Consider the following 24335-nt stretch of genomic DNA (forward strand, 5'->3'; position numbering starts at 1 on the left):
ACGGACTTGAAGCTCCTCTAGGCTATCCTCTAACTCCTCGTCAACCTCCTCAACAACACCCTGATCTGTGAGGGTGATAACTCAACTCGTAGGGTAGCTAGAGGCTAATGACCATAGTCGTGGCACCTAAAACACTTCATGGTTGGCACCGTATTGGATGAGCTACCTCTCTCCTGCTTCTTCCACTATGGTCTGTCTTATCATTTTCCTGTCCAGCTTTGCTAGTTCCTGTAGAGGTACCCTTATCGGCTGTGGTAGCTGCATGTGATTGCTTGGTTGAGGTGATGGCCTAAAGGACGAGTGTTGCCTGCTCTGCATCTGTTGCCTCTCCACCTTCAAGGCTAAAATTTGGACATCCCCCAGTGTCCAACACGGTTGTAACGGGATTCAAACCCCAAGGTATCTGGCTACTGTGTGCTCCTCTAGCTCTATCAATTCACACTTCAGCTGTAAGTGATTCAACTGGGTTGTGAACTCCATGTTGACCTCATTTGCGGATGAGGTCTGCACTTCTCTCCTTAGAGCCTAGGGTCTAGTTTAAGCTTATCTTGTTTGACCCTCCCAGAGGACTAGTACGAAACCCGCACCATTTAAAAAATTCGAGCCACCTCATCACTCCTTCCACAATTTAGAAAATTCGAGCCACCTCGTTACTCATTCGAGTCTCGCATGGGCGGTCCCAAATCCTTGGCATTCCGTTGAGTTGATTAGGATCGACACATGAAACTTGAGTCGAGTTCCTAAATTAATAGGAGCAACCCCTAGGGAACCTCTTTGCGACTCGAACGCTCAATAAATCCGCACGATTTTGGCTTAAATTGACTCGCCCGTCGGCCAACTCGTTCAGACAACCCCGAATGACGAAACGGACCACACAGATGCTTCTAGGACGTCGACTTTAGTTAAGGACACCCATATTGTTATGGTTTCGCGTGCGATCAACTAGCATAAATATCGATGCACATTTTTTTTAGCGATGCGCGGGCCTGGGATTAGCCCAGGTTCGACTCGGGTTCGATTCAGGCTGGACTCAGACTAAACACGGGCTAGACACCAGCTCACCTGAGTTTGAAATTCAAATTTCAAAATTCAAACAAGTTATTTAAATTTTATCTTAATTAAAAATAATTAGGTGTTAATGCTTTCCAATTAAACCTCCCTGCATATGGAAACCATTTATTTCCCCGCCAATAGCTTCGAGTAACGACTCTTCTCCCGCTGGGCCTATTTCTTTCTCGGGCACGAGAGCCTCGTCTGGCCTGCTCTCATTCGACCGAAGACCCCCTGTCCCGCTCGTCTTCCTCCTCTGCCTCTCCCGAGCTCCTCTCTCCCGCTCCTGTTGCACCTCACCCGCGCCTCCTCTGCGAACAGAAACCCTCGCCTTCCTCATCTCACTCGACTGAAGACCGAACCCCATCTACTCGCCTTCATCTCACGCTCACCTTCTTCCTCTCAGGTTCGCTCGATTCGACTCCGATACCAATCTCCCGCTCCTGCATTTCAGCTCTCCTGCTCGTCTCTCCTTCCCCTGCATCGAACGAAGCCCCCTGCTCGACTCCCGCTCTCCCGCTCCTTGTCTGCGAACAGAAGCGCCGTCTTCTTCCCCCTATTCCTCGACTCGCTTCCTCGCTCGACTGAACAGCCCACTCGCTTCCTCGCTCAATCGAATAGTCCCGCTCGACGTCTTCTTCTCGCTGCGCTAAAGAGTCCTGCTCGCTTCAGTCTCTCTGCATAGAAAATTTTCCTCTTCATCCAAGTATTTGAAAGTGAGATTTTCCCCTCATCTTCCCTTTATTGGATTGATTTGCGATTTTTATTTTGTTTGTTATACTTATGCAAATGCCAATGATTTTCTTCTATTCAATAATTGCGAAGGTTTTAAAAGGGGCATGCATTCATGTGATTTGGAAAACCTCATAGGTTTGATACTATCCTTTTGGAGACTTATGTTGCTTACATCTATGTATAAGTTTAAGTTTTGATAATTTTGAGTCTTAAAAAAAAAAAAATCAATTGACAATTCTTCTGTAGCATTGGGTTACTTCTGTTAGCCTACCCATAAATGTTGGTTTAGGTGGCATGCTCTCCTTGAAAATTATGCTTAATATGAATGAAATGTGGGCAGATCTTTTTAGGAAATTTACCTACATGCCACAATTTTTACACGTTCACCTATCTAATACCTAAATTTCATTTATATTATATATGCCACATTAACTGTATATGAAAAGACGCATTTCACAGTTTTTTTAACACGATAAATCATTGTTTTTGAAACTATTTAGGGGCTGCACTTGCTCTACACTTTCACCTTTTTGAGCAATATGTTCACTGTTTTGGAGCCATGCGAATTAGGGAATCTTGGCCCTTCCTGCAATTGGAAATAATAGTGTTTGGGTTCGTAAGAAGCTTAGTAAGCACCATTTGCACTTCATAGTTGCTGTTTGGAGTGATAGGAAGCTTCATAAGCACTGTTTGCACTTTTTGCACTTTATAGTTGTTGTTTGGAGTGATAGGAAGCGTCGTAAGCACTATTTGCACTTCATAGCCATTGTTTGGAGTATAGAGACGTTGTATGCTGCTGTCCAAGGCTCTAAAGCCACTGATTGGAGTATAGGGTGTTGTAGACTGCTGTCCAAAGGCTCCAAAGCCACTGTTTGAAGTATAGAAGCGCTATAGACTGCTGTCCAAAGCTCCAAGGCCACTGTTTGGAGTATAAGGACGCTGTAGGCAGCTGTCCAAGGCTCCAAAGCTGCTGCTCGGTGTCGTAGAAGCATTGGCTGCTGTCCAAAGCTCCAAAACCACTGTTTGGAGTATAGAGGCGCTGTAGGCTGCTGTCCAAAAGATCCAAAGCCACTGTTTGGAGTGGAAGCGTTGTAGGCTGCTGTCCAAGGCTCCGAAGCCACTGTTTGAAGTATAGGGTGTTGTAGTTTGCTGTCCAAAGGCTCCAAAACCACTGTTTGGAGTATGAAAGCGTTGTAGGCCGCTGTCTAAGGCTCCAAAGCCACTATTTGGAGCATAGGGTGCTGTAGACTGTTGTCCAAGGCTCCAAAGCCACTATATGGAGTATGGAAGCGCTATAGGCTGCTGTCCAAAGCTCCAAAGCTACTGTTTGGAGTATAGGGGTGTTGTAGGCTGCTGTCCAAGGATCCAAAGCTGCTGCCCGGTGTCGTAAAAGAGCTGTAGGTTGCTGTCTAAAGCTCCAAAACCACTGTTTGGAGTATATGAGCACCGTAGGCTGTTGTCCAAAGGCTCCAAATCCACTTTTTGGAGTATGGAAGCGTTATAAGCTGTTGTCCAAAGCTCCAAATTCACTGTTTGGAGTATAGAAGCGTTGTAGGCTGCTGTACAGGGCTCAAAACCCACTGTTTGGAGTATAGAACGTTGTAGGCTGCTGTCCAGGGCTCCAAAGTCGCTATTTGGGTTCGTAGAAAGCCACCTGGGAGGAGCTGTCCACCACTGTTTGGGTTCATGGGAAGCCACATAGGTGTTGTTCACCACTGTTTGGGTTTGTAGAAAGCCATTTAGGTGCTTCCCACCGCTATTTGGGTTCGTAGGAAGCCATCTAAGCGTTATCCACCACTGTTTGGGTTCGTAGGAGGCTAGCTAGATACCGCCCACCGCTATTTGGGTTCGTCTAGGTGTTGTCCACCACTGTTTGGGTTCGTAGAAAACCATCTAGGTGCTTCCCACCGCTGTTTGGGTTTGTAGGAAGTCAACTAGGTGCAGCCAACCATTGTTTAGGTTTGTAGGAAGTCGCATAGGTGCTGCCCATTGCTGTTTGGGTTCATAGAAAGTCATACAGGTGTTGTTCGAAGTCCCTAGCTGCTATCCGGAGTTGTAGGGATCACCGTACCAGCTCACTAGTTGCAGTTAGGAGTTGTAAGAAAACTTGGGATCACCTGTTTTCCTAGCTGTTGTTACGACTTGTTCTACTGTTTACTGTTTTCTTCTTTTCTCTGCAATTTATTTAAATTCCCTGCAAATTATATTGTGTTTTGTGAGTTAAACATGCAACAGGAATAATAGCAGCAGATGCACCACGTACACATGTACATTTTATTTGTTGTTATTTATTCATTGCAATTTATTCTTGCTCTAACACATTATGCAGGTACTGAACACAATTTCACTTTCAAATCAAAACCATTTTTCAAAATTAAACAATGTTTTCAAAAAAAAAAAAAAAAAAAAAAAAAAAACATAAGTAAGACGTTCTTTTGAATTTACGGGAGTCCCTCGGAGGATGTAACCCACGGTTGCTAACGAGATATCACCGGTTTAAATGAGTTTCACAACTCATTTAGATTAAGTAAATTCAAAAGAAAAAAATGATACCGGAACGAGGGAACCGTGAGATCCTAACTGGTGTCGCTTAAATCAACTTTAACCCCTCATAATGACAACAAAACCAAAACCTTGAAACATGCATGATACAACCTTTTGAATCTTAGACTTTAGAACTGCTACTTTGACGAAGAGCTTAGAGCAACTTTGTGGGCAGCACGACGAGGAGCTTGGATCAAGCAACAAGAGGATCTTCTTCAGCAATCTATCTTTCTTAGTTTAAACAACACATAGGATTTCGATATAGCTCGCCAAACGCGATGTAAATCTTCATCCTCTTTTAGGCTCCTGCACAGTCATACTGAGCAGTATAAGTCCTAACTCACCTCAGGTTCTGAGGTTGTCGTCTAGAACGAAATAAAACCTCTTATCTCTAGGGGCTATTTGCATAACCAATTATTATGCAAGTGTAAGTCTCAAACGAATAAAATTGATAGGATTAAACATTTAAATAACATTTTCTCTAAAATATAGCCGCAGAGTAGGATAGTTTGGAAAGTCATTGAGGATTCCCCTCAAGATCTGTGACGTCCCCTACCTTTGGACTCTTGAAAGAATTGTTCCTACTTGAGCCACTCCCACTTGTTTTTTTTTCATGTCCTACTGTGCAAAACCTAAACCTCAAATTCTTGAAGACTAGAACCACTAATCATTATCGAGAGTTTTCTCAAGTGACTCCCTTCATTTGAGATGTAATTAACCATAGGAGTACTATAGGGGTTTGCCTCTATAGGGAACTTGGAACCCAGGCAAAATAAATTTTATTTAATTTTTGTATTAAATAGGGGAATTTGTCAGTCACATATAAAATGTTCGCAGACCAAATAAATGTCACAAATCTTTTAGTTGCAAGATTGGGTATGTCGCCGGGGTCTACACTTATCCCTTGGAATGTGTAGTATTCAGGGTATCAGACACAATTATGCAAATTATTGTACTAATGAGATTCATTCGGTCACATTTTCTAAAAAATTAAAACACTACTTTCATAATCTAAACTATATACCTTATATTTAAATTAAATTTTCGAAAACCGTATTTTCAAATAAAAAAGTTGACCGACACTCCACCACTGAAAGATCTTACCGTTGCAAGTTGCGAAGTTTCAAAAACATGTTCCGACGATAGAGAGGCGGGAGATACTTCTTCTGAATTGCCTTATCTTCTCCTACTTAGCTATCTTCTCATTGCCTTCTCTTCTCATCTGTCTTTGCAGATTCTTCTACCATAATAAGGTATTCTTCTTCAGTTTAATGACAACTAGCTTGACCTGTTTGTCCTCTAGCACATCACTGTACTCAAAGATCCGCTCAACCGATGGATAAACTTATCTAGATCCATACCTCCTTCAAATTCTGGAAGATCTATCTTGATGCCAAAATCTTGTTGGCATCCGAATTCTGCTTCTTCTATCAGCCTCCTCCGATATTGCATTCTAAAACAGTGCAGTCAGTATTCCTCCAGATTCTGCCTCTTATCACTGTTGCAAGTTGCAATGTCTTCCCGATGGAACGGGTTCAGCTCCTCGTCCTTCCGATCGCGGTCGAGGGCAACTTCACCATGAGTATCATAATCCATCTCTGTAATCTCTGTTGCAGATGACAGATCTCCCGTTGTTAACATCCCAAGTAGGATTTGGTAGGTATCTCCTCAAGAGCATGGTTGAAGGTTTGAAACCTACGCAAGAAAAGATAAAAGAAAAAAAAGAAAGAATGAAAAAATAGGAAGAAAATAAGAAAAAAAAGGAGAAGAGGGAAGGAAAAGAAAGAAAGGAGAGATGAAAAAAAAAACTTGGCAGACTCAAAGTAACCATAGAATAGGACTAGGGTTAGGCTAGCTTTGATAACAAATGATACCGAAGTTAACCCAAGACGAAAACAAAAAATTTTATTATGCAAAAGATAACTCAGATACACATTCAAGGCTTCAACAATAATAAAAACAAGACTAGCAATAATGAAGAAAGGCCAGGGACATCAGCAACGAGGTAGCTGCTGGCCAGCAGCTGGGAGAGGGGACAACAGGTGGCGGCGACATCGGAGAAAGCAGCAGGTGTGAGTGGTTGCTAGAGGGTGTTGTATGCGACCAGTGGGTTGCTGGGAAGGGTTGGACGGACTGCTGAAAGGTGGCCGACGAGACATGCAGCTATTGAGAAGAGTCTGACAGGCTACTAGGTGGTCGACGAGATAGGCGACTGTTAGGAGGGGACGAACGATCCACTGGGAGGTGCTAAAGAAGGCAGAAGGTGGCTGGAAGGAAGTTGAAGGGATCCTGGAATCGCAGACAGAGAGATGCGGCAACCTGGAGTCGTGGGGATGGATTCTGTGACCTTTTGGAGTCGCAGATAAGGAGGTGGTAGCCTTGAGTCACAGGAAGGGCGACTGCGGTCCGCTGGAGTCATAGACAGAGAGCGGAAAGAACGCTTGTGGAGCTGGTTTAGCCGACCCCCATTCAGAGCCCTGCGTCAGTTCTAGACATTCACATACTTACATACCTGCTCCTATTTGAGAGATTCTTTTGTTTCTTTGTCATATATAATGATAAGTACTTATTCTCTAAAAGAAAGATTAAGAATAGGCATTCTCCATACCCATTATGGTGTCCATGTCCCCCTCGTGGTTGTATGCGAAGAACTCCACAAGGCAAATCCATGTCATCGTAAATCTAAGTTGTACACCAAATATCCTTGAAATGTTAAAAGAACACAAATATCCTTACAAAACGTAAACACTTCAAAGCTCAAGGAAGGCTGTTACCACAAGAACACGGTTCAAAGGAAGTTTGTAATATGCTGCAAGCGGCCCTGTCTAAAAGGAAAATAATTAAAAACTCATTAGTTTTAGTTAACAGTGGGATCATATACAAGTTATTGTAATCAATGCTGGAATTTGAATAACAATGACAATATTAATTTTCCAACAAGTGCAATCCTGAAATAATGATTATTAGATCATCTCAGTTTGGGTTTTGAGGTGTAAGCTATGAAAACCTTCGCCTTTCCTGGCTATAAAAATAAAAGCTTCGTTCGCCATCCGTATTGATTTTTCAAAAAAAAAAAAAATGAATTTTAGATAAAAGACAAACTAGAGATTTCACCCTCATTGAGCTCTATAAGATGGCTAAAAATTTATCATAAGCGCAAGCCCTTCCAATTAATTGCCCTAATTGATCGCATGAGAAAACTTTTGATTAATGCAAAGTCTATGTGCTCTACTAGGGGAATGATGACATACGCAATCAAGATCTATGGCATTGTCATACAAGAAAATCATAGACTATGACTATTTAGTTAACATAGCTAGTCAATTCAACTTGACTATAAAATCTTATAAACAGCTACAGGTTGCATCATTAAAGTGAGCCCATAGAGATAAGGTAAAAGCTTCATAAAAAAGGCCAATTTAAAAGGCTATCATGACCAACAAATATGCTTCATGTTCTACCAAGTGCATGTTATGGATCACAACTCATAAGCTTGGCTATTGAGGAATATCTGAGCTTGGTCCTTCATTTAGGCCTCATTTATTAGGGGCACATCTTATGCATGACCATGTAAAACAAAGGAGTGTATGTTTTGGTGGCTAAGTTCGCCATTAATCACATAAGTTCGAAAACTGAAACACATTTTCAGTAATAGAAGATGGCCTGGGTAGATAATATCATTAATTTTATAACACAAAGATGTTTAGTTTCTCTTTTGTTTACTATTTATTTTGATAAAACTTAATATATGTTTTAGTTATGTAGGTTACACATGTAATTTGGATAGGTTGTGATTGTATGATTTTGATGTTGCTAATTTTGACAGATCTAACACTTGCGCGTTTAAGACCAAGAGAGAAGGATAGTCTCAAAAACAATAAAAGCTAATAGTAAATCTTAAGCCTTTTGCAGAAGAATCTAGTGCTCCAGAAAAACTAAATAAGTCTATGTACGATGTGAATCATAATGTTTTCAAAAAATAGAGCATCCAGGAGGAAATAATGTATGCTTTAAAGGCTATTAAACAGTATTAGAAAGAAAAAGTCTTTTTGTTATACTTAACATTGATTGAAAATAAGTTACAATATAGATAGAAAAATAGAGAGAAAAAAAGGAAGACAATAAAACAAAGAATATTCTCAATCATTAGAATATGTTGCAGCAAGACATTAATCTTTCCAATCCAGCACATTCCTATGACAACACCCTTCCAATCAAGCAATTTCATATGATACAATCTCACTCATATAAATCAACAAAGTTCTAGCTTGCTACAAAAATTGAAAAACTAAAGAGATTCCAGATCCTTGGTAAACATAACCAATTATTCTTTCACTTAAATGTGTTGAATGAATATCACTTTAGCAAAACTACATCCCTGATGAAATGATAATCCATTTCAATAAATTTAATACTTTCGTGCAAGAAGTAATTTTTTATAATGTTATAATTGCCTAATTATCACAATAAAGAAACATGCATTGAGCTACAAAGAATTTTATTTTATTTTTTTACAAGAGTTCACATGATCAAGTATTTAATTTCATCACTAGATCAATACATGGCAATCTCCTTACTTCATCAAGATAAAAGATACCCACTTATAAAGAGACTCTAAGATGAATTGGTTGAGGAACCAGAAATTTAGGAGAGTGAACTCAGAGTAATACACTATTTAAGCCCATGTTATATAAATGAACAAATTAGTTTTTGGAGAAATTATTTCATCATGGAATTAGAGCCCTAACCTAGTCGTTAGTAGGGACTGAGCGTACAAAGATCCAAAACTTCCTCTTCCATCCTCTTTGTCCTCGCACAGTTGGACGAAGCAGTCGATGATGGAAGAAGCCGCTGCGACTAGATCTAACTCAGACTAAAATGACGGGATGACGCCTTGAAGTTTCACGATTAAGTCACGATTGAAGCTACCCAGAGAGGCCACAACTGGAACAAGAAGGCAATGTCGGGATCGTGGCTTGAAGCTTCGCGATTGAAGCTACCCAGGGAGGCCACGATGGATTGCGGCGATATAGTCGCAATTAGAGCTAATATTTTTAATTTAATTATTAATTATATATTTAAGTTGCAATCGATTAACAAAACAATAATTGAAGGGGGGTTTAGGGTCTGTTTGCAGTAGCTGCAATTATTAAAAAACGTTGTAAAACTGTTGAAGAATAATCTGTTAGAATAAAAAACAAGATATTTTTTATTGATACAAAGAGGAGTATATATACTCATTACGGGATCAACTAGAAATGAAATAATAGCTATTACTAGTCATTAAAATATTCTAATACTCTCTCTCAATTTGAAGCATAGATGTTAGTCATGTTCAGCTTGGACTTGAAACCATTGAATAGTTGTCCAGGAAGGTTCTTTGCGATAATATCTGTCTGTTGGCTACTGGAAGGCACAAATGGAACACAAATTTCCCCGGACACGAGTTTTTCCTTAATGAAGTGTCGGTCAATCTTAACATGCTTGGTATGATCATGATATACCGGATTGTGAGCAATGCTAATGGTTGTCTTGTTATCACAAAACAACTATAGAGGAACAGAGACTGTCATATGCAGGTTCCGGAGCATGATGCATAACCAGAGAGCCTAAAAAATTCCTAGTAACATGGATCAAAATTCTGCTTCAGCACTGCTCCAAGCAACCACAGACTGCTTTTGCTTTTCCACGAGACCAGGTTTCCCCACACAAAATAGCAGTACCCCGAGATAGATCGTCATCATAGATAGATCTGACCAAATCAGCACAGGTGAAAACAACAATATCGCGAGACGTGTGGTAAAAAAATATAAACCTAAGCCCGATGTGCCTATTAAATAGTGGAGAATTTGGAGGACAACTTTGAGATGGTGCTCACAGGGGACATGAATAAATTAACTAACTATCCCAACTGTGTGGCATATGTCGGGGCATGTATGGGCAAGTTATATGAGTTTCCCCACAAAACACTGGTAGAGAGTCTTGTTTACAGGAACTGCCTAGGGAACACTAAGAAGCTTTTCATTTGAATCCATCGGAATAACTATTGGTTTGCACAGAAGAATATTATTCTCCATCAAAAGTTCAATGATATATTTCCTCTGAAACAAAAAAATGCCCTGAGATGACCAAGCAACTTCCATGCCTAAAAAGTACAGGAGAGATCCCAAGTCCTTCATCTCAAAGAAGGCAGCATGAATGCATTTCAGAGATTCCAATGCTAGTAGATTTTTCCTTGTGAAAACAATATCATCAACATATAAGATAACAATAGCTACCTGTTGTTGGCGGAAAGCTGGAAAAAGAGTGTGTAGTCTGATTCAGCCTAAGTGAATCCACGACCTACCACCACCTTTGTGAACTTCACAAACCATGCTCGCGGTGATTTGCTTCAGTTCATAGAGGGAATTTCGTAGTCTAAATATTTGCGCCTTGGAGGCAGTGGAGTCAAAGCATGGAGGAAGATTCAAGTAAACCTCTTCTGTAAGATCACCGTTTAAGAACGTATTTTCGACATCAAGCTGCAATAAGAGTCAATCCAGATTCACTGTCAGGGATAAGAGAACCCGAATAGTGTTTAATTTAGTCACTGGAGCAACTGACTTCTCGTAGTCAACTCCGTAGGTCTGTAAGTACCCTTAGGCAATCAACCATGCCATGTTGCATTCAAAGGATCCATCAAATTTAAACTTGATGCTAAAAATTTATCGACATTTCAATGCTTCTTGCCTCGAGGAAGATCAATAATGTCTCAAGTATAGTTTCGCTTAAGGGCATTCATCTCCTCCATGACAGTAGCTTTCCAGGCTAGGTCTGCTAAAACAGCCTCAATAGTAGATGGAAGTTGATGATTTGTCAGGGTCATAGCAAATGATCTATAGTTTGACGATAATTTGTGAAAGAAGAAATAGTTTGCCCCAGGATAGAGAGAATATATCCGATTGCAAACCTTACTAGGAGAACTGACTTCCTAATTTTGAGTCAGAGCAATGTTGGGATGTCATCCGATAGGGATTCAGGGTCCAACAAGGTGTTAGCAAGTTCCTTAGTAGGTGCATCAAAATGAGTGTATTGGGTGTAGAGACGGAGATTGAGACGGTGTGCAGGTAAAATCAGAGGAACAGAGGGCTCTTTGGTGGTAGGAGAGATGGGTGGAACAAAAGGGACCAAAGGTTCCTCAATTGTAGGTGACTTGGGAGGAACATCCACAGGAGTAGGGTAAGGAATGGTGTCTAAGACTCTAGCTTCCCCTCACTTTAGGCCGAGTTAGAAAAGTAGGGAACACTTTCAAAAAAAAAAGATGTCATCACTCACATAAACCTTATTTGTGGTAGGTCAAGACACTAATACTACTTTTGCGTGGCATAGCATCCTTAAAAAATCATTTTATGGACCTGGATCAAGTTTACTTTGAGTTGAGGCTGTGTTCAGAATAAATAACTATACACCCAAAAATTTTGGGGTTTAAAGTGGAGAAGACCCGGTTGTTAAGTAAAACAATCTCAAGACGGATAAAGAGATACAAAAGTTGTGAATTTTTTAGGGGACTTTAGTTATGAGAAAAGTGAGTAAGAATGGTATCATTCCATAAGCGCTTTGGGACATTGGAGTGAAACATAATAGAGTGAGTGAGGCTGAGGAGATGTCAGTTTTTCGTTTCGACTACCGCATTTTGTTGAGTGTCAGTACAAGAGCTATGATGGAGGATGTCTTTACCAAGAATTCTCCTAATATAGAGTTAAAAGATTCACGACCATTATCAGTCCGAAGGACTTGAATAGGAGTTTTAAATTGGGTCAGAATGAAGGTGTGGAAGTTTTTGAAAGTGACAGCAGTTTCAGATTTATCCTTTAAAATATAGACTTATGTCATCCGAGTGTGGACATCAATCAAAATAAGAAACCACCATTTATTGGTGTAGCTAGAGGTGCGAGAGTGCCCCCATAACTCACTGCGAATAAGAGAGAAATGAGTGAAAGGTGTGTAATTGTGGGGTGGATAAGGAACACGATAATGTTTAGCTAACTAACAGGTTTTACATTTGAAATTAAAAGGATTTTTACTAGTAAACATCAATGAATACAATTACTTTAGATACTGAAAATTAGGATGACCCAAATGACTGTGTAAGAATCTAATAGGACAATCAGTGGACTGAGATAAACTGCAACTATTAGGTGGAGTGTCCTCATTCTCAGTGTTTTTCTCTTGGAAGAAGTAGAGCTCGCCAACCCGCTTAGCAATTCCAATCATCATCCTCACTGAACAACAATCATGAAAGACACCTATATCAGAGGAAAAATAAGCAGCACAATCAATATCACATGTCTGCTTCCTAATTGATAAAATGTTACATTTCAGCAGAGGTACATGTAACACATTCCAGAGTTAGGTTTATTGTTAAAATAACAGACTCTTTATTAACAATAAATCTTTGAGATCCGTCAGCAACTTTAATAGTAACTCGTTGAAAATTGATAGTATGTTGAGAAAGCTTGAAAGTTTCCAATCATATGATCTGCGACACCTGAATCAATGAACCATGAACTAGAAGGGGCAAAAGAAGTGAGTGTCATAGGGTTGCTACTTTGACGGATAAGCAGGTTGGATCCAAGCATCTTAATTAGTTGCTCCATTTGACTCTTAAGAGAGTTGTGGAATTCTAGATTGTTCTAGGTAGAGGTCGATCGTATCGTGTTAGATTCAGATGCCGTGGTGAGACCCTTGACAGCGGAAGATTTGACTCGTGAAGCTTCCAACACTTATCATGAGCGTGGCTAAGTTTGTGGCAGAAATCATAAGTCAGGTGACCAGCCCGGGGTTGAGCACTTTTAGAGACCAAGACAGATGCTTCGACAGGCGGAGTGGAAATACCAAGCATTACAAGTCTTCGGCTCTCTTTGCGACAAATCTAAATAAAAATAGGGCGAGTAGAAGGAAGAGTATCCCGACCAAGAATCCAACCCCTGACTTTATCAAAACCTTTGTTGAGATCTGCCAGAATTTGAAACATACGGTCCTTTTCTATTTTTCTGAATAAAGAGATAGGATGGTCAGAGATTCCCAAGCGCAATCATAATATAAGTCGTATTCCATCCATAATGCAACTAGATCATTATAGTACTAGGTCACGACCCTAGATTCTTGTTTTGCCTCACGGATTTTATTATATACCTCATAGAGTTGGTTGGAATTTCCCACATCCGAGTGAATATCACAAACTGCAGTTCAGAAGGCACTAGCGGAAGGAACATATATAGTTGGCAAATTGAAGTTTACATGGAGTTTATCAACCACGATATGACCATGGAATTTTTCACTTCCCAAGCTCCATAAGCTGGGTCCGTCTTTAGAGGTTCACAAATCATGATACAAATTAAGATCATTGGGTGAAGTTGTTGCAATTTAGGGCCCGTTTGAGGCAGTTTATTTAGATGCGGCGGCGTTTTCAAAACGCGCCTTAGTGTTTGGAAGTCGCGTTCGTGCGGATTATCCCTGTCGCAGTGCGTTAGCTTATTAAAATTTCTTAAGGGCCTTCGACACGAGCAAAGACTTGTGTCCCGCGTTCAACTTGTAACATTGCCCTAGTTACCCTTATTCTCCCTCGCGCTCTCCCTCCCTGGATTCGTCACCCTAGAGGAAATCAGACCGTATTTCATCTTATGTACTTCATTTCCTGATGTTATGTATTTCATTTATGTCATTTTCCTAATGCTTTTTTCACTATATATATTTCATACTAATGTTTCATTTGGTTGTCACCGCTTTTCCATAATTTATTTCATCCTAATGCATTTATAATTTTAAGATGGATCAACTTCGAAAACGTTGTAAAAGAATGACATGGGCTGCGGCAATAGCGATATTATTGTTGGAATATTACCGCTCCAACACTAAACGGATACCACGCATGACGTCCTCATATATTGGGGACAAATGGGTGTGTGAGATGCTTGTTGGACAACCGATAAGGTTCAGTAGCATTTTTCGAATGACTGCACCTATTTTTACGGATCTTCTACATGACTTACGTTATAACCATGACCTTTAAGGTTCCTCTAGAACAATCACGAGAGAGGTGTTAGCTATAACATTATACATTCTCTCACAGAATGAATCAGTTAGAGCTGTGGAGCGATTTCAGCATTCCTCGGAAACAATTAGTCGGTACTTCTCCAAAGGTATACAAGCACTTGTGAGCTTAGCAGCACAAAACATTAAGTCATCGGATCCATCGTTCGCAACTATTCTTGAATAAATTGCAAATGATCCCCATTACATGTCATATTTCAAAGTAAGTTTTATTAGTTTGTTACTTTAACTTCAATATCTGATGCATTGCTAATTATGAGTTACAGAACTGCATTGAAGCAATCGATGGTGCGTATGTGGATGCCTGACTACCAAGTCACGAAAATATTGCATATATTGATCGGAGTGGTAAAACTACCAAAATGTGATGACAATATGTGTGAATTCAAAATGTGCTTCACATTTATAATGGCGGGGTGGGAAGGAAGTGCACATGACAGTTGTTTTTTTTCCTATGCAATTAGGAATAAAACACAGTGTTTCCATTACCCACCTACAGGTTTGTTTATCTTAGTTAAACCACTCGTTAATTACATTTATTATTTTTAATTAATATTATCTTTCATAACAAGAAAGTATTATTTGATAGATGTTGAATATCCGAAGCTAAGGGGCTAGCTGAAGCCCAATCCAAACACCAGATACCTGTTGACCTCACTTTTGGTGGAGGTGTAGTTTTTCTCCTCTCTAATAGCCCTTGGTCTAGCCCTCGGACTTTCCTGTCGACTACTCCTAGAAAACTAGCAAAGAAACCCTCCCCGTTAAAAATTTCGAGCTTTCCTTCGCTCGACTTGAAGTTCCGCATAATAGTTTTAACCTCTAGCTTCCTTAGTAGGTAAGACTACTATGGAGAAACTCAAGGAGCATCCCTATAGGACTGTTGGCCTTAGAATTGACCGTACGCGTTGATTTGGCACTGTCGTGCTCTTCGCCGTCCTGTTTGATTGAGCTTGAGCCGAGTTTTTAACGTGATTCGGGTCGCAACGCGTTTTTGTCCTGATCGTCGACGAGGTTGTCCGAACTACTCCGGATGACGAAATGGACTGCGCCAACGCGTCTGGAAAGTCAATTTTGCCTAGGGGAGACGTTCGTTTCATTCTGAAGACGAGTCTAGGTGGAAATGCGTAATTTAGGTATAATTATAATAATAAATATTATTATTATTATTACTATTATTACCCCCTTTTCTATTTCTTTCGCACTCGTGAGCCTACCTCTGCCCTAGCGTGGCTCATTAGATTGCCTGGCCCGCTCCTTCATGTTGTTGGGAGATTTCATTCCCGCATTCGCCTCTCGCACGCGAGACACATCTTGCAGTCACCCATCCTGTATCCCATCCTCTGCGAATATCTTATCTCATTTGCTCTCGATCCTCCATGCCGCAGAGCGTAGCCTCTGTCTCTGCGAGGATCATATCCTCTGTCTCTCTCGATCCTTCTTCGATTCGTATGCGATCCCCTAATCATTCCCTTTCCTTCTCTCTGGTTTATATGAGACTCTGTTTGATGCATTTCTAGGGGCCGAAAAAAATTTCTAAGGGAGGGAAAGCTCTGTCATTTTCTTTTTTCACTTACTTCTTTAGCCTGTTGTGCTTGGGTTGGCTTCCTCTTACTGTTGGAAGAGGAGTTAATGTAGGGAGTGCCTTTAAAGTTTCTGTGTTACTTTTTTTTTATTCAAGGAGGTGCCTTCTCCCCCCCTGCCTTGACTCTTTTCGGTTTTCTTTCTGTCGGGCCCCTGGAGCTTGGTACAGTGGATAATATAACATGCTAGCCCACCCTTTTTTTTTTAAATGCATGTTACTTAAGCATCTAGAGATGGAAGTATAATGTGTTATCAGTTCTTCTCTTTTCCCTACTTGCTTAAAATGATGGAAGTATGGCATGTTATCAGCTCTTCTCTTTTCTCTACTTGCTTAAGGTGATGAAACTATGACATATTTTTGTTTTATGTGACATATTTCTATGGGAATCAAATTGAAAATATTAAAATGTGGCTTTGAAATGTTGGCTCCTCTTTCAAGCATGTTGGGATATGTATTATGGAGCTTTTCATTCATTCTTATCTAGTATGAGATATTGGAAGGGTTATTTGGCCTTTCATGCATGAGAAGGGCTTGTCTTTGACATGTCACACATTCTTTTTGCTCAAAATGCATGCTAGGAAGAAGTTTATATTGATTTGAAAAAGTTCTATAGTTGTTCTTATTTGAAGCATATGATAGTCCTATATTTTGATCTCTTGAGGGCGTAGAGATGTTTTCTAGCCTTAGTTGCGGCCTGGGTTTGAACCTCAGCTATGGCTTGATTTGGCTCTGGCTGGGAGCTCGGTTTTGCCTTGTCCTGCCCCTACCCGAGAGGTGGCTTGGGTTTTGATTTTTGTTGGCCTTAGCTCCTACCCGAAAGCCTGTTTTGGCGTATTGTGCTGTCCTTATTCGAGAATTGTTAGCTGATTTTGATGGATTGGTTTGGAAGTTTATAAGACTGCAATTTTGATATTTGCTTGGACCCAGTTTTACTGTGATATATGCCTCGGTTTGGGGCTTAATTCTTTGGTCTTATGTTTATTATTGCCTCTGAATCCTGGTGTGGGGTTGGCAGTGGGCATAGTGACTTCTCCCTACTACCTTTATCCGAAAGCTAGTATCATTGGCGATTGTCTGCCTTGCTTGTGTGTTGCTTTGCAGCCTTTACCTGAGAGCCTATGCCTCTCATCTCACGGTTCCTAGCCGTGTGTTTGTGATGTGGTTGATTTAGCCTCCCCCTTTTTGTCCTACCCGTGAGGTCACCATTGAGATTTACTCCTCTTGCAGTCCTTACCCGTGAGACCTATTGGAGGTTGTTTGGCGTGATTTAGTCCTTCTTGTTGGGTTTGAACTACTTGGATGATTGTAGGTGGATTGAAATTATGATTATATGTTGAACTCTCTTATGTATATCAAAGATCCTTATATAGTTAGTTTGACTAGCCTTAATCGTGAGCTTCTTGTGCCTTTAGTTGCCTTGGCTGTGAGCCTCTCTTGTTCTTTGGGCTGCCTTGACCGAAAGCCTTAGTGGTTGCCTCCTCTTTTCTATTGGCCCCGGCCGTGAGCATTTATTTGATTCTATGGGAAGATTTTACACTCATGTGATATATAAGGCTATTAGTTAATTCAGGAGTTGGGAAATATTAATTTTGGTTGGGTTTGGATACCGACATTAGGAGGTCATTTAAGTATGAGTGTCACATTGACTCGGGTTAAGCCACTTATAAAAATATGAGAAAGTGATATCCTTTCGGATTGATTCAAAGATCTTCGGGTCTTTTCGTCACAAGTTTTGAGAGTTTATTCATCCTCCATTTTTTTCGATGTTTTAGGTGGATCAGTCTCTCCTCTCTCTCACCCAATTTTTATTTTTATTTTCCTTACTTCTTGGTTCAGTTTTTTATGTTTATTTCTGATACATAAATGTCCACATATAGCCTTTTGCTAAATGTAAAACCATCAAGCAAGGTCGCAAGTATGTCGGTTTTGTTTTGGGGCTTAAGACGATAATGACAAAGACACACCGAAGATAGAGCAGAATGATATGTCATCCCACGATATCGAGATGCGATTCAGAAACCCGATGAGCTATTAGATGACAGTATCATTCACCGACATAAACCTAGCGGGAGTTGACCCGAACCTTCTTAGGTTGTTGGTGGTCCTACGCCCGACAACGCGATCGACTCGTGGACAACTACTTTTCAAAATTGATAAAAAATAAATTTGATAAGAACAGATACATTTTTTTTTGTAAAAATATATATATATTTTTCGCTACAAATAAAATTGATACAACCACTTTTGTATGCTTGAAACTTATGTGCATGCAAAAAAAATATATAATTTAAATATATTTTTAAACATTGGTTGTCCACCTGTTGATACCTGTTTGGGCTAAGGAGTACCCTCCTAAGTTCGATAGAACACCCTTCTAGTTGAGTGGCGGGCTTTATACATCCGGGTGACCGAGTAGCCTTCGACGACTCTTGAGTACTAACATATAGTTGAGTCTAGCCCCGACCCTAGTGCTTGCGATCCCCTCTTTTCAGACATTTTCATATGCTTTCTTGTCGACCCTAGTGCTTGCGATCCCCTCTTTTCAGACATCTTCATATGTTTTCTTGTAATTTTTAGACAAAGCACTCGTGGTCTCTTTTCGGGATTTTCCCGTATTTTCTACGATTTTCATCAATTTGTCGATTCATCGATTTCCTCGCATTTTTTTTATCGTGAGTCTTTTGACGATTTTTTCTCGAGATTTTTGGATGAGGTTTTTTTGCTTTTGTTTATATACAGCATTTCAGCCTGCTTCTTCAAATTTTGTTGTTTGTGTCTGTTGCATCAATTACACCTAAGAAACAGCGGATCTCTCAGGTATGCAGGTTTGCTTTATGTTTACAGGATGTTACTTTCTTGTAATCACTTACTTGCTGTACTTCTTACTTTTCCTTTACACTGCATGTTGTACTGCTCTCTTTACTGCATACTTTACTGCTTGTCCTGTACTACATACTCTACTGTTATGTTATACACTGTACAACTTCAACATGTTCCTTCAACATTTCAACATGTTCCCTATAAAATGTTTAAAGAACTACAACCATAGGGCCGCTGGATTTGACATCATAACCTGAAACCTTAGAAAACTTGAACTCGTCACGACAAGGAGTTTGGAGCTAGCACGGTGGGCAGCACGACCATCTTCACAGCAGAACATGTCTTCCTCAGCTAAACAATTCATTCCTTAGAATTAAACAACAATCCATAGGATTTCGAGGTCGTTCGCGTGGTGTGACATAAATCCTCAACTTTTCTTTTAGGCATTTGTGCAGCTCTACCGTGCGATCTAAGCCCTAACTCTTTTTAGGATTCTGAGGTTGTCGTCCGTCACGACCTAAATCCTCACATCTTCCAGGCTATTTGTGTGATCGTTCCATACAAGTGTAAATCCTAAATAAATAAAATTGACAGGATAAAACTAGACTGGGAAGTCACTGAGGTTCTCCTTCGGATCTGTGACATCCTCTAGTTCTTCTTCCTTTGGATTCTATAATAAATGGTCTAAACTTCAATCATTCCTTTTTCACACATCCTTATCCGATTTCGTTGAAAAGTCATATCCTTTTGATCTCTTTGAAGATAATATTTCATGATTTTTATCGAGAGTATTCTTAGGTAACTACAGTTGTCTAAGATATAACTAACTATAGGGGATTGCCCCTATATGAAGATTTTCCAAACTCAGCTCAAAATAAATCATATTTAATTTTTCATATTAAATAGGAGAATTTGTCGGCAATAAAATGATTTTGCAGACCAAACGGATGGCACATTTTTCTTAGTTTATTTGATCGAGTCTCATCCTCAAGTCTTGTGTTTATCCCTCGGAATAGATACATGATTTGATGTAGAGCGCTCTTTCATTTAAACTGTGAAGATTATGGGGTCAATTTGATTTTATATTTTTTTAAACTTAAATTTATATGTAAATTAAAGCGTCCTTCCGAAGCGGGCGACGAGATTTCGATTCTTGTGACCGACAGCTTCTTACGGGCAACTCCCCCAACTTTTTAGTGTTGCCGACAATACCATATTCTTGATTTTGAGCGAGCAAGTGACACGATTCGTGGTAGAAAAGAAATGTTTAACAAACGACACTCCTCTTTACAGGGGTTATTGAAAGAACATTTGGATATGACTGATAATGAGATTGAGTCTATTGAATATTAAACTCAGGACGGTGAGGGTGCAACCGAGATGGCTCCTTTGAGGTAGTATCACAGATGCTATATCTGCAAGTTGATTCAGCCATGCTATTTTCATTTATAATATGTTCTTTTGGGATGTAATCCAATGTAGTATGGATTTTATTTTTAAGTTTTATTAAGAATTTCATATCTTTCATTTGGGATGTAATTCAGTGTAGTATGAATTTACATTTTGTTTTAAATTATTTATTTTGCCCTGTTTAGTTTTAGGTTTATTTTTTCTTTTCTTTTTTTAGTTTTTTGTTTAGTTTTTGTGATCTAATATATTATATATTTTGATTGTTTTATCTCAGTAGCATTATGAGCTCTAGGATTTCAGGGACTTTGCGAGTTGTGTTGTGTTACTGCGGACTGTCGGCTCCATTACTCACGTCACGCCAGTAACATAACAGTGGGAGACAGTTCTACGGTTGTTATAGGGGTGTTTCAGCAATATACGGTTTCTTCAGTTGGGCTGACATTCCGACATACTTCGGGCTTCTAGTTGAGTGGCGGGTTTTATACATCCGGGTGACCGAGTAGCTTTCGACGACCCTTGAGTACTAACATATAGTTGAGTCTAGCCCCGACCCTAGTGCTTGCGATCCCCTCTTTTCAGACATCTTCATATGTTTTCTTGTAATTTTTAGACAAAGCACTCGTGGTTTCTTTTCGGGATTTTCCCGTATTTTCTACGATTTTCATCAATTTGTCGATTCATCGATTTCCTCGCATTTTTCTTATCGTGAGTCTTTTGACGATTTTTTCTCGAGTTTTTTGAATGAGGTTTTTTTGCTTTTGTTTATATACAGCATTTCAGCCTGCTTTTTCAAATTTTGTTGTTTGTGTCTGTTGCATCAATTACACCTAAGAAACAGCGGATCTCTCAGGTATGCAGGTTTGCTTTATGTTTACAGGATGTTACTTTCTTGTAATCACTTACTTGCTGTACTTCTTACTTTTCCTTTACACTGCATGTTGTACTGCTCTCTTTACTGCATACTTTACTGCTTGTCCTGTACTACATACTCTACTGTTATGTTATACACTGTACAACTTCAACATGTTCCCTATAAAATGTTTAAAGAACTACAACCATAGGGCCGCTGGATTTGACATCATAACCTGAAACCTTAGAAAACTTGAACTCGTCACGACAAGGAGTTTTCATATCCTTTTGATCTCTTTGAAGATAATATTTCATGATTTTTATCGAGAGTATTCTTAGGTAACTACAGTTGTCTAAGATATAACTAACTATAGGGGATTGCCCCTATATGAAGATTTTCCAAACTCAGCTCAAAATAAATCATATTTAATTTTTCATATTAAATAGGAGAATTTGTCGGCAATAAAATGATTTTGCAGACCAAACGGATGGCACATTTTTCTTAGTTTATTTGATCGAGTCTCATCCTCAAGTCTTGTGTTTATCACTCGGAATAGATACATGATTTGATGTAGAGCGCTCTTTCATTTAAACTGTGAAGATTATGGGGTCAATTTGATTTTATATTTTTTTAAACTTAAATTTATATGTAAATTAAAGCGTCCTTCCGAAGCGGGCGACGAGATTTCGATTCTTGTGACCGACAGCTTCTTACGGGCAACTCCCCCAATTTTTTAGTGCCGACAATACCATATTCTTGATTTTGAGCGAGCAAGTGACACGATTCGTGGTAGAAAAGAAATGTTTAACAAACGACACTCCTCTTTACAGGGGTTATTGAAAGAACATTTGGATATGACTGATAATGAGATTGAGTCTATTGAATATTAAACTCAGGACGGTGAGGGTGCAACCGAGATGGCTCCTTTGAGGGAGTATCACAGATGCTATATCTGCAAGTTGATTCAGCCATGCTATTTTCATTTATAATATGTTCTTTTGGGATGTAATCCAATGTAGTATGGATTTTATTTTTAAGTTTTATTAAGAATTTCGTATCTTTCATTTGGGATGTAATTCAGTGTAGTATGAATTTACATTTTGTTTTAAATTATTTATTTTGCCCTGTTTAGTTTTAGGTTTATTTTTTCTTTTCTTTTTTTAGTTTTTTGTTTAGTTTTTGTGATCTAATATATTATATATTTTGATTGTTTTATCTCAGTAGCATTATGAGCTCTAGGATTTCAGGGACTTTGCGAGTTGTGTTGTGTTACTGCGGACTGTCGGCTCCATTACTCACGTCACGCCAGTAACATAACAGTGGGAGACAGTTCTACGGTTGTTATAGGGGTGTTTCAGCAATATACGGTTTCTTCCGTTGGGCTGAGATTCCGACATACTCCCAGGCCGATAGTGATTATGTTAAGCCTGACAGTGATCGTGTTAAGATGGTTTCCCAATAGGACAGTGCCGCTGAGAAGAGATGACGTCAGAGTTTTAAACTAAATATTTTACTAATTTTACTTGTTATTGTAATTGTATTTCTTCTTATTTTATTTGTTTTGATACTCACAAAGTGGTGAACAGTATATTTTAATTTCTGTAACTGAACTATAATATTTTGAGACATCTGTTTCATCTATAATTTTTCATAAACTGTTTTGTTGCAAACAACTTAACCAAACAGAGGCAGAATGGTCATTTATCCAACAACAACTCCCAGTAAACTGTTCTGAATAAGTTGCCCCAAACAGCAAGTCAGTTTATTCTGATAATTTGCAGATTATCAGATTATCAGAATAATCTGTTTATCAGCAGATTATAAATAATCAACAGCTGTCACAAACAGAACCTTAGTTTATGAGTTGTTATCGAGAAGTTCATGTTATTATTTTGTGCTCCGGTCATAGAAATGGAGGTTGAAATTGATCATCTGATAGTATTAAAAACACCTTCTAATGATGGCTCAGTGCTGGAGTAGTTCGTCGTGGTTCCAATTGAGCCAAATGAGATGTTAGGTTGTTGAAACATCATAAGGTTCTAACTGTTAGAGCGAAGAATAATGGTCTTGGGAGGATAAGATCTTCTGGACGACGATGAAGTTTCAGCGATCAGATCAGATATGCTGGAAGAAATCTGAAGTTGGAATCTGGCAAACCACTGTATTAATACAACCTAGAATCTGGAAGAGTTCTGGCAGAAATTGGAATATGATAAAAAAAAAGCTAGCAGAAGCTGAAACCTGGCAGAATTCTGTATTAATATAGCTTCATAGACGGGAACTTTCTGGGAATTCTTGGCTTAAACAGCTGGAGACGAGAACCAACTTTGGAGGCGAGAAATCTGTGAATTCTTGGAATTTGGCAGAAGCGGGAGATGGGATCCTGGAGGCAGAATTAGGAAAGGGCAGACCTAGTCGGCTGCAGAAACTTGGATGCAGATATAGCTGGCTTCAGGGAAAGCTCGACAGCTAGGTTAGAGCATGGCTCTGATAGCATGTTAGAATAAAACCCAGGATACTTTTTATTGATACAAAGAGAGGTATATGTACCCACTACAAGAACAACTAGAAAGAAAAAATTAAACTCAGGATATAATAGAAAGGAAAAGAAATAAAACTGAATAAAAAAAATAAAAGAAATCAAAGGAAATAACTTAGAATAATTAGATAATGGCTATTACTAGTCATTAAAATATTATAATGTTTAAAAAATTGTAGTGAATATATTTATATGTATATATATATATATATAATAGTCAGATCGCAGCGCGCGCAGTCAGGCTAATGAGAAAAAGCATATTTCAGCGTTAGCTTTTTCAAAACACAGTTTTCCCAAACAGACAAAATTGCGGTGCGTTGCTGCGTTAGTGTATTGCTACACCGTTACCGTACCGCCGCCCCAAACGGACCCTTAGAATAACGTAAATGATCATCCTCACAACTTTTAAGATCAATTTAATTCTTCCACTTATAAATTTTGAATTATTTTAGTCCTATCATTATAGTAAAGTTAAAAAATTTTAAGAGTCCATGATCGATAAATTAGTAGTTGTGATCAAAATTGAAAATATATTTATAATTTTTTTGTATAAAAATCTAGATACTCATATGAATTTTTAGCTAGTTTAAATACCCGTTCATTCGTTTTAAACAAATCAAGTTCAAACATTAAAAATTTTAAACAAATCAAGCTCGAACGATGTACGAAAGCTCGACACAAGCTCAAGTAGGCATAAACAACTTATAATTGTA

At 39.2% G+C, this 24335-nt stretch overlaps 1 protein-coding gene across 1 annotated transcript in view; it reads right to left on the reverse strand.

Annotated features, from left to right (window-relative positions):
• LOC110031699 (peptidyl-tRNA hydrolase, mitochondrial) overlaps nucleotides 1-24335 on the reverse strand; it is a 42602-nt gene that overhangs the window by 12142 nt on the left and 6125 nt on the right. The window contains exons 5-6 of the mRNA XM_020735040.1: nucleotides 7104-7154; nucleotides 6938-7011 (exon numbers count right to left, since the gene is read on the reverse strand). Coding sequence (XP_020590699.1) covers nucleotides 6938-7011; nucleotides 7104-7154 — 125 coding nt within the window. The remainder of the gene's footprint in view (nucleotides 1-6937; nucleotides 7012-7103; nucleotides 7155-24335) is intronic.

Source organism: Phalaenopsis equestris, unplaced genomic scaffold, assembly GCF_001263595.1.
Source record: "Phalaenopsis equestris unplaced genomic scaffold, ASM126359v1 Scaffold000840, whole genome shotgun sequence".
Lineage (NCBI taxonomy): Eukaryota > Viridiplantae > Streptophyta > Magnoliopsida > Asparagales > Orchidaceae > Phalaenopsis > Phalaenopsis equestris.